Source organism: Rhinolophus sinicus, chromosome 17, assembly GCF_057876585.1.
Source record: "Rhinolophus sinicus isolate RSI-liver-muscle chromosome 17, RSI-T2T, whole genome shotgun sequence".
Taxonomy (NCBI): Eukaryota; Metazoa; Chordata; class Mammalia; order Chiroptera; family Rhinolophidae; genus Rhinolophus; species Rhinolophus sinicus.
The window spans coordinates 126,098,884-126,115,086 of NC_142517.1; the positions used below are offsets into that span (position 1 = coordinate 126,098,884).

At 33.2% G+C, this 16,203-nt stretch overlaps 1 protein-coding gene across 3 annotated transcripts in view; it reads right to left on the reverse strand.

The window, feature by feature from the left end:
• The window catches only part of DPP10 (dipeptidyl peptidase like 10), a 1,313,078-nt gene that overhangs the window by 287,619 nt on the left and 1,009,256 nt on the right, over positions 1 to 16,203 (reverse strand). For all 3 annotated transcript variants that reach the window (XM_074335439.2, XM_074335432.2, XM_074335443.2), the window contains exon 4: positions 13,386 to 13,480. In XM_074335439.2, the coding sequence (XP_074191540.1) occupies positions 13,386 to 13,480 (95 nt within the window). The remainder of the gene's footprint in view (positions 1 to 13,385; positions 13,481 to 16,203) is intronic.

Genomic DNA, 16,203 nt, shown 5'->3' on the forward strand with positions numbered 1-16,203 from the left:
TCAGATTAATAAAAAATAACACCAATTCTTCATAAACTCTTCTAAAAGTAAAAGAAGAGGGAACACTTAGCTACCCATTCTATTAAGTCAGTATTATTTTGATAGCAAAAATCGAAAACTACGTCACTAGAAAAGTAAACTACAGACCAATATCCCTTATAAACACTCAATTTATGGACAAAACACCAAAAACAGAATTCAGCAACTTGTAAAATGGATTATACACAATGATGAAATGAGATTAATCCCAGGAATAGAAGTTCTATTAAATGTCCAAAATTCAATCAACATAATATATTGTATTAATAGAAAAAATGATTACTGAAAAGACAGAATCGTCTCAATAGATGCAAAAAATGCAAATGAACAAACTCAAACACCTCTTCATGATAAAACAGTAAACTAGGGACAGAAGTGGAGACCCTCAACCTGATAAAGCATATCTATAAATAAACCCCACAGCTAAAACCATAGTAAATAGAGAAGGCCAAGTGCTTTCTCCCTAAAATCAGGGATGTGACAAAGATGTCTGCTCTCGCCATTTGTATGCAACTTTGTACTGGAGGTTCTCATCAGGGCAATTAGGCAAGGAAAAGAGAAAAATGCTTCCAGATTGGAAAGGAAGAAATGAAACTACCTCTATGAACAAATGACATGATTTATATAGAGAAAATACTGTGAAATACATCAAAACTCAATCTGAAGTAATAAACAAGACCAAGAATGTGGCAGAATAAATGATCAATACACAAAAATCAGTTGCATTTCTACACACTAACAACAAAAATTCAAGGATGAAATGAAGAAAGCAATCCTATTTAGAATAGCCACACACACATACACAAATATCTATGAAGAATTTTTTTTAAAGTTCAAGATACATACACTGAAAACTACAAAACATAGTTTTGAGAAATTAAAGATGATCTAAATAAATTGTAACAAATTTCAAGTAACAAGACTTAATTTTGTTAAAATAACAACATTTTCCAAAACAATTTAAAGAAGCAATAGAATCCCTATCATGATACCAACTTCCTCTTTTGTTTTTTTCAATAATAACCAGTTGACTTTAAAATTTAAAATTCATATGGAAACACAAGGGACCCAGAATATTCAAAACAAAATTGAGAAAGAATAATAAAGTTCAAGGACCCACACATCTTGATATGAAGTCTTATTGAGGACTTTGTGGTACTGGCATAAGAATAGACATATAGATCAATAGAATAGAGAGTCCAGAAATGAATCCATACATTTGTTGTCAGCTGATATATGACAAGAGTGCCAAAACCATTTAGTGGGGAAAGAACAGTGTTTTCAAACAGTGTCACATGGACAATTGGATATCCACATGTAAAAGAATGAATGTGGACCCTCTACCTTCTATCATATACAAAACTGATGGAAAATGAATCATATGACTAAATGTTAGAGCAAAACTATAATACTCTTGGACAAAAATATAGGAGTAAATCTTCATGACCTTGGGTTAAACAATAGTTTCTTAGATTAAGTACATAAGACAAAAGAAAAAAATAGATAAATCTGACTTCATCAAAATTAATCTGACAAGGAACTTGTATTTTGGATATGTGAAGAACACTTAAAATTCAATAATAAAAAGAAAAAGAGTCCAATTAAAAATGGACAAAAGATTTTAACAAAAATGTCTCCAAAGAAGACATACAATTGATCAATAAGCACATGAAAAGGTGCTCAACATCATTACTAAATTAAGGATATGCAGATCAAAGCCACAATGGCTACTACTTCATGCACACTAAGATGGCTAAAATAAAAAAGACGGAAAAGAACAAGCATTCATAAGGATGTGAATAAATTTGATTCCTGTTATAATACTGGTAGGAAGGTAAATAGGAGTGACTTGTTTGGAAAATAATATTACAGTTCTTCAAAATGCTAAATGTAAAGTTATCATATGACCCAGCATTCACCTCAAGGATGAAAATATGTCAAGAGGAATAAAAACATGTGCCTACACAAAATTTGTATACAAATATCTATAGCAGCTTTATTTATAATAATTCAAAAGTGAAATAACTTAAATGCCCACTAAGTAATGAAAGGATAAACAAAATATCCATACAATGAAATATTATCTAGAAACAAAAAAGAAGTATGAATAAATCCTAAAACATGGATGGACCTTGAACACCTTATACTAAGTGAAAAAAGCCAGTCATACAGCCTGCATATTATAGATTTCATTTGTCTGAAATGTACAGATTACGCAAATCCAGAGACACAAAATAGATTAGTAGTTGCCTGCGGCTATAAATGGGGATCAGGGATGGAGTAGTTCTGCTCACATGCACAGGTTTCTTTTGGGTCATTCAAAAATATTCTAAAATTGGATTGTGGTGATGGTTGCACAACAATGTGAATATCCTGAACTGCACACTTGAATGAGTGAACACTATAGTATGTGAAATATATCGCAATAAACTGGGGAGAGAGAGACAGAGAGAGAGACAGAGACAGAGACAGAGACAGAGAGAGAGACAGAGAGAGAGAGACAGAGAGAGAGAAAGAGAGAGATTAGAAAAAATAAAATTGAAGAGCAGTGTAATGCTCAGGAGTTAGTGTAATTTTCACCCTCTAATTTCTTTCCCAGTTGTTAAAAGTAAGTTTTAACTCAGCTCTGATTTTCCCATTAGACATAAACTAGAAAAAAACATCCATTACAAAAGTCATTTTACTTATCATATAAATGTCAATTAAGAGATAAATAGATTTTACTAACTAAGGTGTAGGAAACATTTATTTCAATGTCTAGTAAGAATTGAATACATTTGAGAATGAAGAAAATGTTCTTTTTGCATTTATATAAAATTTTAATAGCCTACAAATTAATATTTCAAAAATAATAGAGATATGTTGTGAAGAATCAAGTAATTTTTTGTCCTTTGATCTTTGTTAGAAATAAATATTAATCATTTCAATAATCAGAGTATCTCTTTACTTGCTTTCAATCTGATAGGCTCACACCATCAGTGGGGTAGGGAAAATAATTATTTTGGGATCTAAATTAGTTTTTTTGCAGCTAATTCAAATTTTAGACAAGTTAATTAATTCTCCTTTTTGTCTTACATTCTCTCATGGGCTGCTCTGAATCAAATATTTACATACATGATGCTCTGTGGAAAATAAATATGATTAATTCATAAAACGTGCACTAGGAGTCTTACTTGCACTACATCATCATCACTCTAGTTTCTGAAGGCACAGAGTTGACTAAGGATCTGGTTAGCCTCTTCTCTTAAGAAATTCATAAACTAGTAAGATGTAATTTACTCATGAAAGATGTAAAAATGTATCATAACTATTTAATCAAATTATAATAAAAATTGTCTTTTAATAAGCTTACATAGTTCTAGATTTCTAAATCAATAAGGACCTCATTAATTATGTCAGTCATCTATTTGACTCTTTTGAAATTAAAGTTTTTAATTTTAACATTTCAATAAAAGAACATGAAGTCCTAAATAATGCTTGCTAGAGATCCCACTAATTCCCTATATAAGGCTTAATAGATATTTTAATTAAACTATACCCTCAAACCTGATTCTCAGTCAGGATTCCCCATCTCAATGGTTAACTCCTCTAGTCATTAAGTCACACATCCAGAAATCCCAGGAATGATTAAAATCTTGGTCTTGAAACCTTCCCCACCACCACACAGTACTTATTCCATTGCCTTCTCTTTTACTTCTTAATATCTTTCAAATCTTTTCACTTCTCTCAATGTCCACTGTGATTGCCTAAGTCCATCTTATAATCTCAAGCTTAGGTCACTCAAATAGTGTCTTTATTTGCCCTCTCCTGAGCCCTATCTTTCCATTCTAATTTATTCTCTTTGTTTCAAAAAACAGATCTGATCATCTTTAAAAATCCATCACCATGACCTGAATGAGGTAACTGCTACCTATTTTCCAACCTCATCTAGCTTGCTTGTTTGTGCTGTTCCAGCCACACTGGTATCCTTACAGGGTTTCTACTGTTCATGTATTGCGCTATTTTATCTACCCCCAATCTCCAATTTGACCTAGTCAGCTCCTTTACACACATCTTGACTTCGTTAGAGTTCATCTTGGCTCTTTATGACTTCTTCAAAGTAGATCAGGTCAATATATTTGAAACTCTAGCATGAATGCAATATTTTACTTTCAGTCTTTTATTCTTATTTTTCAATCTCATTCGATAATATAGATTGTAAATGTTTGTATATCTAATTATTTAATTAGTGCATTCCTTGCTTACTAGACCATGAGATCATTATTTCCAGGATCCTTCTATTTTCTTACAATCATATCTTCAGCAGCTATTACAGTGTGAGGGATAAAATAAATGCACACTGAATGATTCAAATGATTATAAGTGAAATAGGACATTTTTAACCCTCAGGAATGATGGGTTGCATTTCTATGTCCCATGTTAATATCTTCATGTCACTGCAAGTCTTTTTCAAACAGGCCACTGAAAATTGCTTTTTGGTATTATTATATACACACATAAACATTTACATAGAACTAAATACATACTATTGTCAAGATTAGTTGGAAAATATTAAAACAATTGCCAATTTAATGTATTTCAAAACCAAATAGACAATGTTGATTCTTTTATTTCTGGAGGACATAAACCAATTAACAGCAAAGACCTGTCCACTCTATCCTCAAACAAATCCTCAACACACCTACTTTTCACCTCCTCCATTAGTACAAGCCCTGAATTTTCTCTTAAGTGTACCATTGCTGTAGGCTTCAAAGTGCTCTGAGTTTCTACTTTAATTTTCTGAAAATGCATTCCCCACAGTGTACACAGAGAGTTCGTCTAAAATATGACTCAGCTACTGAAACTTTCTTTCTTGAAAATGTGCTTAATGCTCACAAGAAAAAACCTAGTCCTACGAAACTCATCATAATCTTTCTCCTAGTTATCTCACTGGGTTTATCTTGTACCATTCTCCACGTCCCCTACTATTTAGATATTTCTGTCCTTGGACTAGATCAATGCAGCTTATAAAACTCTTCAACCTGACTGAAATGTTGCCTCTACAATGGGCTTTCCCTAAGTACCTAATCATTCTAGCCCTAACAGTATGCTATTTTATTTGCAAGAACTTAATGCCTGCTGCAATTTCTTCCCTTTTTACTTGATGTTCGTTTATTGTTGGCTTAACAAGCTTGCCTTTTCACCACAGTATCCCCAGAACCTGGAATATTATCTGATACATAGTAGGGCCTCAATAAGTAGTTGGCAAACAAATTAACAAAGACATCATTTCAACAATGATGCTGAAAAATTTTATAAAGATGAAGAGGGAGAAAAAGCTCTGCAAGATTTTAAAAGAAGGAGGAATATAAAGTATAAACAAGATTATTTCAGACAGATCTATCATGGGAAAGAAGGAAGGAAAGCAGAGTGGTGTGTGACTTGGTGGTAAAAGTGTGTGTGTGTGTGTGTGTGTGTGTGTGTAATAAAGCCAAGGATGTTTCTCTTGGTTCACATAGGCAGTATTCCCACAAGAACTGAAAATATTCGCATGCAAAGAACCATGACACAGGAGTTAGTCACTGAAATATTCAACTTCAGCCAAGTTAAGGCAACCAGAACTATTTAAACCACAATTTCCTTTTTCCCCCTCTTTTTCATTCATTTTCTAGTGCTTTTTTTTTGATTGGCTGGTGGATATATATATACATACACATACATACATACATATGTGTGTATATATATACATAATTTTAATAAATTTATATATATATATAAAATCATATGTATAATGTATATGTACATACATATAAACACATGTCTGTTTAATTCAAGTATCTTTTGTAACATGTTTAGGTAAAAAATACACAAATACACAAACTTTCATACATAAAATATTAAATAATTTTAATTTATTTTATATTTATTAAAAAGGGATTTTAAATGAAATACTCATCTAGGTATATTAAAACCAACCCTAGACTAGGAGTCAAGAAATTTGTACTGTAGTCTGAAGACTATGTTAGACGCATCAAGTCACTTTACTTCCCTGGATCTCTATTTCTTTTTACGTCAAGTGAAGTGGGAGACAGGGAGGATGCTTTTGAGCTCTGCAACGTGCTGCCACTATCATTTAATAGTTGCTGAAAATTGAACTTCTTTGAATGTTCATACATATCCCATAAGCATATTAAAATACTAGTCTATTTCTACTGTACTAGGAAAAACCTGTGCTCTATAGTGTAGATAGGTTCAAAAGTTCTGCTAATACAGGGTTGTCCATCAGCAAAGCGGCTCAGATCAAGGTATTTGCATATTCCAAAACGGGTGGGGGAAGCAATAACAGATATCTCTGTCATCAACTTCAAAACCTTCCGAGGGTTTCTTGACAATATATTTTATTTGCTTAAATTCCACCATTAATTAATAGAATAATTTGACATTAAAAAAAAAAATTCTAACTACCTGTCCATGACTGGGAGATATCCAAATATAAAATTTTTCAGAAAGAAAATGAAAGGCAGAAATATTTATTAGATGCTCACAGGCATATAACTAGTTTTGAATTAGTCCAAATGGACTGGTTGGTCATGGATACAATCCAAAGCACTGACCTCTAGGGAAGCTGAATTCCAAAACAATTGAAATTACGTACATGCAGTAAATCTGGTTGTCTCTTAGCTTCTATCACTCTACCTGACACACACTGAAGGAATTTATTCCTCCAAGGAGACTAAACAAGAATCTTTAAAGAAGGAAATACTGGAACTGTAATAATTTTATTGTACGTATTTAAGAGGATAAATCAGACAAGATTGAAACAAGCTCTGTTCAAATGCTTAAGCAAGTAATGTCTAATAAAACAATAATATTTATGTCAGTGTTTTATTCTTATCCTTTAGTTACATTATTTAGGTAACTTTGGTTTCTCTCAAGAATGACTTATTCAAGAACCTGCATAATGATTTATATAGCTGTTGATGTAGTTTTATTAACAATAATTTGTACTATTGAAGATAAAAATGGTTATACCATCTGAGATGCTTTGTCCCAGTGAATGAATTTGTTAGCAGCATCTGTTTCCTGTATCATTTACAGTGGTAATTTAGGGTGAAACATAACATGCAGTGGTCTCTTTTAAAGCCTTTCTTACTAAGGAGAATTGCATGAATAACTATGGAATTACACACTAATCATGTCACACTTTCAAACACAGAGACAAGAATATCTCTTCTCACACTTTAATTAATTTGTACCTGAGTAGACTTTCAGGGTGAGGATAAGAGCTTTTATTACTAAGTTTCTTGTTTTGATGACAATCACTTTTAAAACAATGTGGCGATTTATTTTTCCATCCACCTAACTTAAAGAAAAATTTAATTGAGCTAAATATTCATGATAGTCAATGATTTCTTTACTAAATTAATAAATATAAATAAATATTCCAATCTTTGATGAATGACATATTACTTCATTTCTACTTCTCTGAATGTACATAGATTGTCTGAACAATGTTAGATCCCTCTTTGATGGCTAAGAGTTGGAAATTATCTAAATAATATAAGTAAATATAATAATCGTTTTCAAACTGAATAATGTAACAATAAAATTATCTTTATATTTTCAAGATAAATAATAAAAGTGAAAGAAATATGAAAGTATCTAACAATAGGGAGCGGTGATTGCTACGGTGAAGGGGAGAGATATACCCACTCTAAAGACGATAATTTCAATTATTTATAAACAAGGTACATCAATGAGATAATTATGTTGGCTGGAATGGCCATCAGTTTTTATCCTCTAACATACAGAGGAACACTTGCTTCCTAGTCAAAGGATTTGACAATAGTCAAATAATGATATTAACTGAACAAAAATTGTCTCAATTGGCAGTATCCCCAGAAAATTATAAGAAAACTGGTCATACTTTTGGCTCTACCCTGCACCATTCAAAGAAGAGGAATCAAAGGTCAAATGATTTTACTCATGTATGCTGGTCTTTGCAGAGTTGTCCATTAAAAAAAAAAAAAAAAATCTTAAGGAATTCGGAAGCCACAATACAAGATCGGACAAAGAAGTTTGTAAACTCACCCTAAAAAAAGTGCAACACACTTCATTGCTGAATATCACTACAGTCACCTTCGAAGTACTCCCCTTGGGAAGCTATGCACTGACACCAGCACCTAGTCCACCCTTCAAAGTAATTTCGGAACTGTTTTTCTGGAATGGCCATCAGAGCTGTCATCGTATTACCCTTGATGTCCTGAATGTCATCAAATGTCTTCCTTTCAGTATTTCCTTTATTTTTGGGTAAACAAAGAAGTCATTGGGGGCCAGATCAGGTGAGTAGGGAGGGTGTTCCAATCCAGTTATTTGTTTCCTGGCTAAAAACTTCCTCACAGACAGTGCCATGTGAGCTTGTGCATTGTCGTGATGCAAAAGCCATGAATTGTTGGTGAAAAGTTAAGGTCGCCTAACTTTTTATGCAGCCTTTTCAGCACGTCCAAATACTAAATTTGGTTAACTATTTGTCCAGTTGGTACAAATTCATAATGAATAATCCCTCTGATACCCAAAGAAGGTTAGCAACATCATTGCAACAAGTTCGCAAACTTAATTTTCAGACCTCTTATAAGATCCTCCCTGACAATTACTCATTAAAGAGTCACTGCTTTAATGCCACCTTTAAAAAACTACCTTCTAACCATCACATGGTTTCCCTTATGTCTCAGGCTGGAAGAGGATTTCTCAAACATGTCACCATTGACATTTTCAGCTGGCTGATTCTTTGTTGTAAAGAGCTGTCTTGTGCACTGTAGAATGCTTCCTGCCATCCCTGACCTCTGCAATGGATTCCCCTGGCAAACTCCTGACCTCCAGCCCTAACAATTAAGAAGGTCTCCAGTTTCAGCTTCAGGTGCACAGAGGTGAAAGGAAAAAGAAAAATGTCTCCAGAGTTGCCAAATATCTCCTAGGGGCAAAAGTACCCATGACTGACAGCTACTGGTCAGGAGAAAGAAAGAACTATACTGCCATGCACACATCAACATGCGTAATGTTGATGTGTGCACAGTTCCTGTGCCTTCACTAGTTAATCAATATCCGTTACACTACTGCTGTCAATCACCACTGGGGTACTGACATATACTGCTAAGGCCACCTATTTTAAAAATAACAAATTTTCTATGATTATAGCCAGCATCTGAGGCCACTTGGGCAGTTAGAAATTTATGATAACCTTTCTTACTTCCAATTTGGAAAGGTGAAATTTTAGGTGACTTTATTCAACAATTCTGTACTTGTGCTGCAATAATTTTTCAAAGGGTGATTATTTCTTCAACCATGGATCATAGACTAAGTTCCTTGATTTCATGGTAGTACAAAGAGTTAAATCTATTCCCCCAACTCCCATATATACTGAGTGGAAGAATAAGTAAAAGGTAAACAAATGAAAATACTATGATGGCATGCAAGCCAACTGATCCTATTTCTATCCACAGTAAGTCAATAAATATTTCCTGGTTCTAGTCAAACCTACTATTTTATAATGACCTATAAATGGACAGTTGGGCCAAAAATATGTGCAGGTAACCTGTTCCTTGGAATCATTCTACTGCCATATATGAATTTCCACCCTCTGTTTTAGGCTATTTAGATTGCTGTTTTTAAAAGCTTACAGATTTTTAGAATCAAAAAGATGTAAAATTCTCATCTGTCAGTTCTCTTATTCCATATTAGTGAAAACACTTTTTTTTTTTTTGTAACCTTAACAATGTTTAAGCACATGGTTTTGACCCATGTTTCCAATTCCTTTTTAATTTCTTTTTTAAATTTATTGGGGTGACAATTGTTAGTAAAGTTACATAGATTTCAGGTGTACAATTGTGTATTACATCATCTATAAATTCCATTGTGTGTTTACCACCCAGAGTCAGTTCTCCTTCCATCACCATATATTCGATTCTCTTTACCCTCATCTCCCACCCCCACCCCCCTTACCCTCTGGTAACCACTAAACTATTGTCTGTGTCTATGAGTTTCTGTTTCTCATTTGTTTGTCTTGTTCTTTTGTTGTTTTTGGTTTATATACCACATATCAGTGAAATCACATGGTTCTCTGCTTTTTCTGTCTGACTTATTTCGCTCAGCATTACACTCTCAAGATCAGTCCATGTCACAAATGTTCCTATATCATCTTTTCTTACCGCTGAATAGTATTCCATTGTGTATATATACCACAACTTCTTTATCCATTCATCTATCGAAGGACATTTTGGTTGTTTCCGTGTCTTGGCCACCGTAAACAAAGCTGCAATGAGCATTGGAGCACACGTGTCTTTATGTATAAATGTTTTCAGATTTTTTGGGTAGATACCCAGGAGAGGGATTGCAAAAAGTGATCCAACAGAACTATTTATGGCTGTTGGTGTTTTCTGCCAAGACGACTGGTGATATTCAGTTTACTGACAACAGAAAGTGTACACCTAATACTTATGAAACAGTTTCCTCATTACGTCATTGCGAGTGAGCTTTTGTTTGTAATAGTTCTGGCTTTAAGAGATAAAATTTAAAAACATTTAGAAATGATTAAGGGCAGTGTGGGGGCTAAATCACTTCTTTCATATAACTTCTCTTCATAAAGTTATATACCCTTTAATTTCCTCCTTCGTTAGAAATCCACCTATGGTCAATCCCAAAGAAAGCCTTAAGACAGCTATTTCAGAAAATGATTTATTTTTTTTTTTACAGTCATGCCTATTACTGTTACAGGGTCTGTTAACCATGATCACAAAGCTAAAAGTACCCACTACTCATATTTAAAATGTGTTTAAGCAAGGAAATGACAATGTGGTGGTATCTTTTGAAAGTCACATTTCAGCAACATATGTCTTATTATTAATAGGCCATTCTGTTATCACATTTTTATCAAAAATACGTTTATTTTTTAACTGACTTGGCACTCTTTTTACAACACTCTTTATAGTGATCTTCTCCAGTTAGTTAAAATTGTAATTAAAATACTGATAATTGTTCAATGAAAAAACTGCAATATGAATAAAATGCCTATGCTCTTAATAAAAGATTTTTTCCCAAAAGGATGCTCTCGGAGAGAACACAAATCCAGACTTTAGCCTCACATAAGCTTTCAAAACACAACTATACTTAATAATAGTATCTTGGAGTTGTGAGGGAACGATTAACTGAGTTCCTCTGAAGTCATCAGGAAGGGTATATTTGCAGTTTTGGATTAACTCATTGCAAGTATATGCCCCACTTATCTGCCTACCCCTCCATTGAATTCTAACACCTCTAGGACTTACAAATTGCTTAATTACCTGTGTTGTGATATAAATGTCTTTAGGGAACCTATGAATCTTAAAAGATCAGTAAATTAGAATATTTTCTAAATATGACTCTGTTGAAATTAAGAGTCATAGCCTACATAGAGGAGACAACAAAAAGACCTTAAAGGCATTTAAAGAGATTAAACATGCAGGCATAAAGATAAAATGTCATTAATAAGCATATGAAGAAAAGTACAATTAGATGAGGTGGGGTGGTATGAAATACCAACAATAAAATCGGGACAGTGGAATGTTAACCAAAAGGTTCTGTTTTTGTTTCTTTTATGATGTGTCATAGAGGCTAAGAAAGCAAGGAACAAATGATGAAAAAATACGTAATTTGTGATCAAAGGGAAGATCTAATTAACCTGTAGAAATGATCATTAAGGAACAGTCACATAAACGAGTATTTATGGAAGTACTGAGTGCCTATATCTTACTTAAATGCTTTGCCACTGGAGGCCTATACGCTTCCCCCACCTCCAAACAAAAGTGATACTTAATGATAAAGGATACAAAACTGAAAAGACACATAATTTTTTCTCCAAACTAATTATATAAAAAATCAATTCACATTGACACTAACCAGCAAACAATTAACATGCCCTCTCATCACTTCCAATTCCTGCTTTCTGCCTCTTGTCCTCTCCTGAGGGTTTCTTTTCCATTGATTTCATCAACGCTCAAGGATTCTTAGACTCTTCTCTAGTATCCCTGAGGGCCATCCAATTAAGAAGTAATAGGTACTGCTCTATACTGTTTATCAAACTTTTTCATTAGGGTTACCATCTCCCCTAAGGAAAATCATATTGTTAGAAAGTGAGCAAAATGCCTATATATACTGAGCATTCCACAAGTGCTATCAAGAGTTACATTAAGAACATGTGTTCCTCTAATAGCTGTGAATTACTTGATTAGTTTAAAATCAACATTGTCCTTATTCTGTTACTTAATAATCTAATTGCTAAGGTACAAAAGCTGGTTGGTTTCATTTTCCCTAACAGATATATATCTATATAATCACTTGATTTACAATGACCAATTTCTCTTAATATATAAAAACACTAAACAGCAGAAAGTTCCAGTTCATCTCTTCCATCTGACCACCCTATAATATGCATGAAATCTAAATACTGATTCCAAATGTACAAGTAGGAAGAAATAAGTACCAAAAAAAAAAAAAAAGCTGATGATTTGCTCATTGCTTTGTGTAGAAGGTTTTCTAATGACTTGCCCTATGTTTTGTCTGCATCATGAACTCATCAAATAGGAAATATATTGAAACTTTTATTTACGTAAAACAGTGAGCAAATAACTGCACTGTTTTTCAGTGATATTTGATAGCTAGATATTGAACATTTGCGAAAGTTAATTCATTATCACTCACTTAATAGGCAATCATAGCTAAATCTAACCTTAAGAGGATTGAATTTACCAAAAAGATGAAGTTCATATTCCTTTATAAGAGCTAAACAAATACAATCAGTTATTTAAACACTAATAGGCTAAATAATGATTCTGAAGAAGGAAAATTATGTTGATGAAATCCTAAATTATAAAAGAAAGACACATCAACTCCAGCAAAAGACCAGTTTTAGAAAGGCTGCCTTCTGCTTGATCTAGAAAACAAAAGAATTAGAAAGTCAGGAAGAAAGAAAAAGTAAACGGGGAGAAAAAGTTAATGATACGTTGTATTATAATAACCATTTTTAAAAAAAAATCTTAGAATTTGTATGACTAATCTTACATAAAAAGTATTGGAAGAAATGTCCATTGTAAGGAATTACTATTCCTGGAAATATTTGCTCATTTACTAAAAAGGATAAATGGGAAGAAAATGAAGCAAATGGCCACCTGGGTATTTTCTAAAAATTATACACTGATTCTAATGATATTCCAGCCCTAACTTTTCACCTGAAAAGATTTGCAAGTGATAGAGATGAAAAAAGGAAAATATGCACACCTAGAGAGCATTCTAAACAATACTGAAATGCATAAAGTAATTAATTATTCATTACTTACAAAAGTTGTGTTTTCCAATAATAATGTGGTAGTATTTGTTTCTATATTCAGTTTAATGACATGTCCATTCTCGCTTTTATACACCACATCTGTATCTGCAACAAAGATATTAACAATAGATAAACACATTGACTAGGCAGTATAATAACTGTAGAGGAGAAAATGGGCAAAATAAACAGACACATTAGAATAATCATCGTTAGCCTTTAATAACCTTAGCAGATTTCTATACTTGGCTCACATTAATCCTCTCCAAAGATCAGGAAGTCTGTCTGGCATATGGTCTATTGTGCAATGAAAATGGTAAGTGGGAGAGAGTGCTACCCAGATTCCTGGTTTAACAAATGAAAATTAATTAAAATATGGGGAGTCAGCTGCCCATTCTGAGAAAGAACGAACAAAGAAAAGTGTCTTCAGTTTCCTATGTAAGCTGTACCTAACTAATGATCTAGTGAAATTTGCAAAAAGGGCTGCCCACTTAACCATTACAACACAATTGTAAGGTTACTCATATTAAACCATCCTCATGCAGACTTTTTCATGTATCCAATCTGATCATCACTCAATTCCTATTCAACCTCTTTCCCATTTGGGTTGAGAATTTTGTCTCTGGTATTGTATCTGTGATCATAGATCAAAATCTCTGAAACTGTTAGCATACCATTGTATGTACTTTGTTGATGTTAGAAGAGTAATGTCTTCATTTAAAATAATTAAATTGCTTCTGGTCAGCTGTTGATTTTATATATTTTTGAGTTATATTCAGCCACACTCATCAGGAAATTAAATCATTTTAGGAATACCACAGACTAAAAATATCATCACGAGGGCAAACTTCCAGAGAGGATACACATGAGTAAATATATATATATATATATATATATATATATATATATATATATATCAGGGGTACAAAAAAAATATATATGCAAGTGGACACATTGGTCAACGTTGCTCAAGCAGTAGTTCGCCATAATCAGAAGTGTCTGGATGCTGATGGTAACCACTCTGAGCACCTCTTGTAATTGCTGAAGTCAAACGTGACTTGTATTCATCTTTTGTTATCGGTATATATTGAGTAATACAATTTTTATAGTTTTTTCCTTAAAATGTGTATACATTTTTTGGCACCGTGTGTGTGTGAGTGTGTGTGTGTGTGTGTGTGTGTGTGTGTGTGTAGACATATGTAAATAAAAGCAGTTTTGAGTGCTTTTTATATAATAATAATTTTCTTTCCAGTTTTACCCACTAACATTTTTCATGGCATTGCACCTCCCAACCCCCCGGCCCCTTCTTGGAAGAAAGGAAGTATTGAAGAAGATTGGGTCTACTATCCATAACAAATAAAGTTATTTAAGTTCCCACCTCTCAGAATTGGAATGTCTTTGTCTGAATAATAGTTAACAAGTGCTGCATGGTGGGTTATGAACATTATATAGACATGGCTGATACTTCGGCAGAGCAAGATTTTCTGACTTGTTCTTTAATCTTTCAATATTATAAATAATAACATCAGAACTTATATGATGAGAAGCAATCAATACTAGAAAACATAAAACTTGTTTTCTTAATTTTGTCTTTCATTCAGAAGACTGAGAGTCCAACATTACTTCCCTATTAGAGTCAAGGATGGCACAGAAGGCCAATAGTTCTTCTTGACCTCAATCACATGGGGTCAGTGACATGTTAGAACTGTGGCCTGGGGGCTGGAGAAAAACAAATGGTGTTTTAAGAAAGTAGGAAAAGACACAAAGTAATATTCCCAAGTTACTCTCTGAGGCAGACTGTGTGGACTGAAAGACAATCCTAAGTGACCTTTAAAATAAGGCCTTGGATCACTTTCTGAATGTCTTTCATCAGCTATCAATAAATCGGGTTCTTTTTATCATTAACTTTACCTGTTGTCCTTTCTAGTGATATTGAACAAGTAACAGGTTTATACTCAAAATAAAGATTTATTTTGATTTATATCCCTTTCCTAGCTTTTCTTTCTTTTCTATCCGTAATTTATGATCACAGCTCAAGGGAAACCCAGTAACCTATGTTACTCATTTGGTCTTGTTAGTTGATTCTGCTCTCCCGCTTTTCTGATCTCAATTATTAGTCCAACCTCAACTAATTCCCTCAGTTATTTTTATTTACATCTTAAATTGTGTACCACTTCTTGATATTGATGAACATTATCATTGTCGATTAGCAAGAAGAGAAAAACAGTTAATAGTTTAACAATAAATTAGGAGAAAAATTATTTCCCCCCTTCTACTCCACCCTGAAGATAAATACAGCAAAAAGTCACTTGATAAGTGGTTCTTGTCTCAAGGGATAAGCACATTGCAGAATTCTAAATAGGAATGAAGTCTGTGGCTTAGGGAAAAAGAGATTAGAGACTAATTTTAATGTGAATGGTGGCCCCTATTCAATGGGAAAGACAGAGTAACATATCTTTCCATAAGGGAAGAGAAAACATCAGGCAAGTGATAGATTGTATTAGGGGTGGAATAAGGAAAATTAGTTTTGATTTCCCTTAGAACCAAAGTAGAAGAAAGTGAAGCTTGTTTGAGAAGATAAATACTACATTTAATATTTTTGAAATAAATTTTGTTAGATAATTATTTAGACTTGAAAAAAAGATGCTGGATGGGAGATTTATAAATGACTTGAGATCTGCATGCCTGCAAAGTTTACTATTAGACTGTCAATGTTGCATTAGTAGGAGAAACTTTTTTCAATTCAAGTATAACTCTCTAGCTTAATATTTAAAACAGATTTCTGCATAAATTATTTTAAAAGCATCTGATATCTGTCATTATTAATTCTT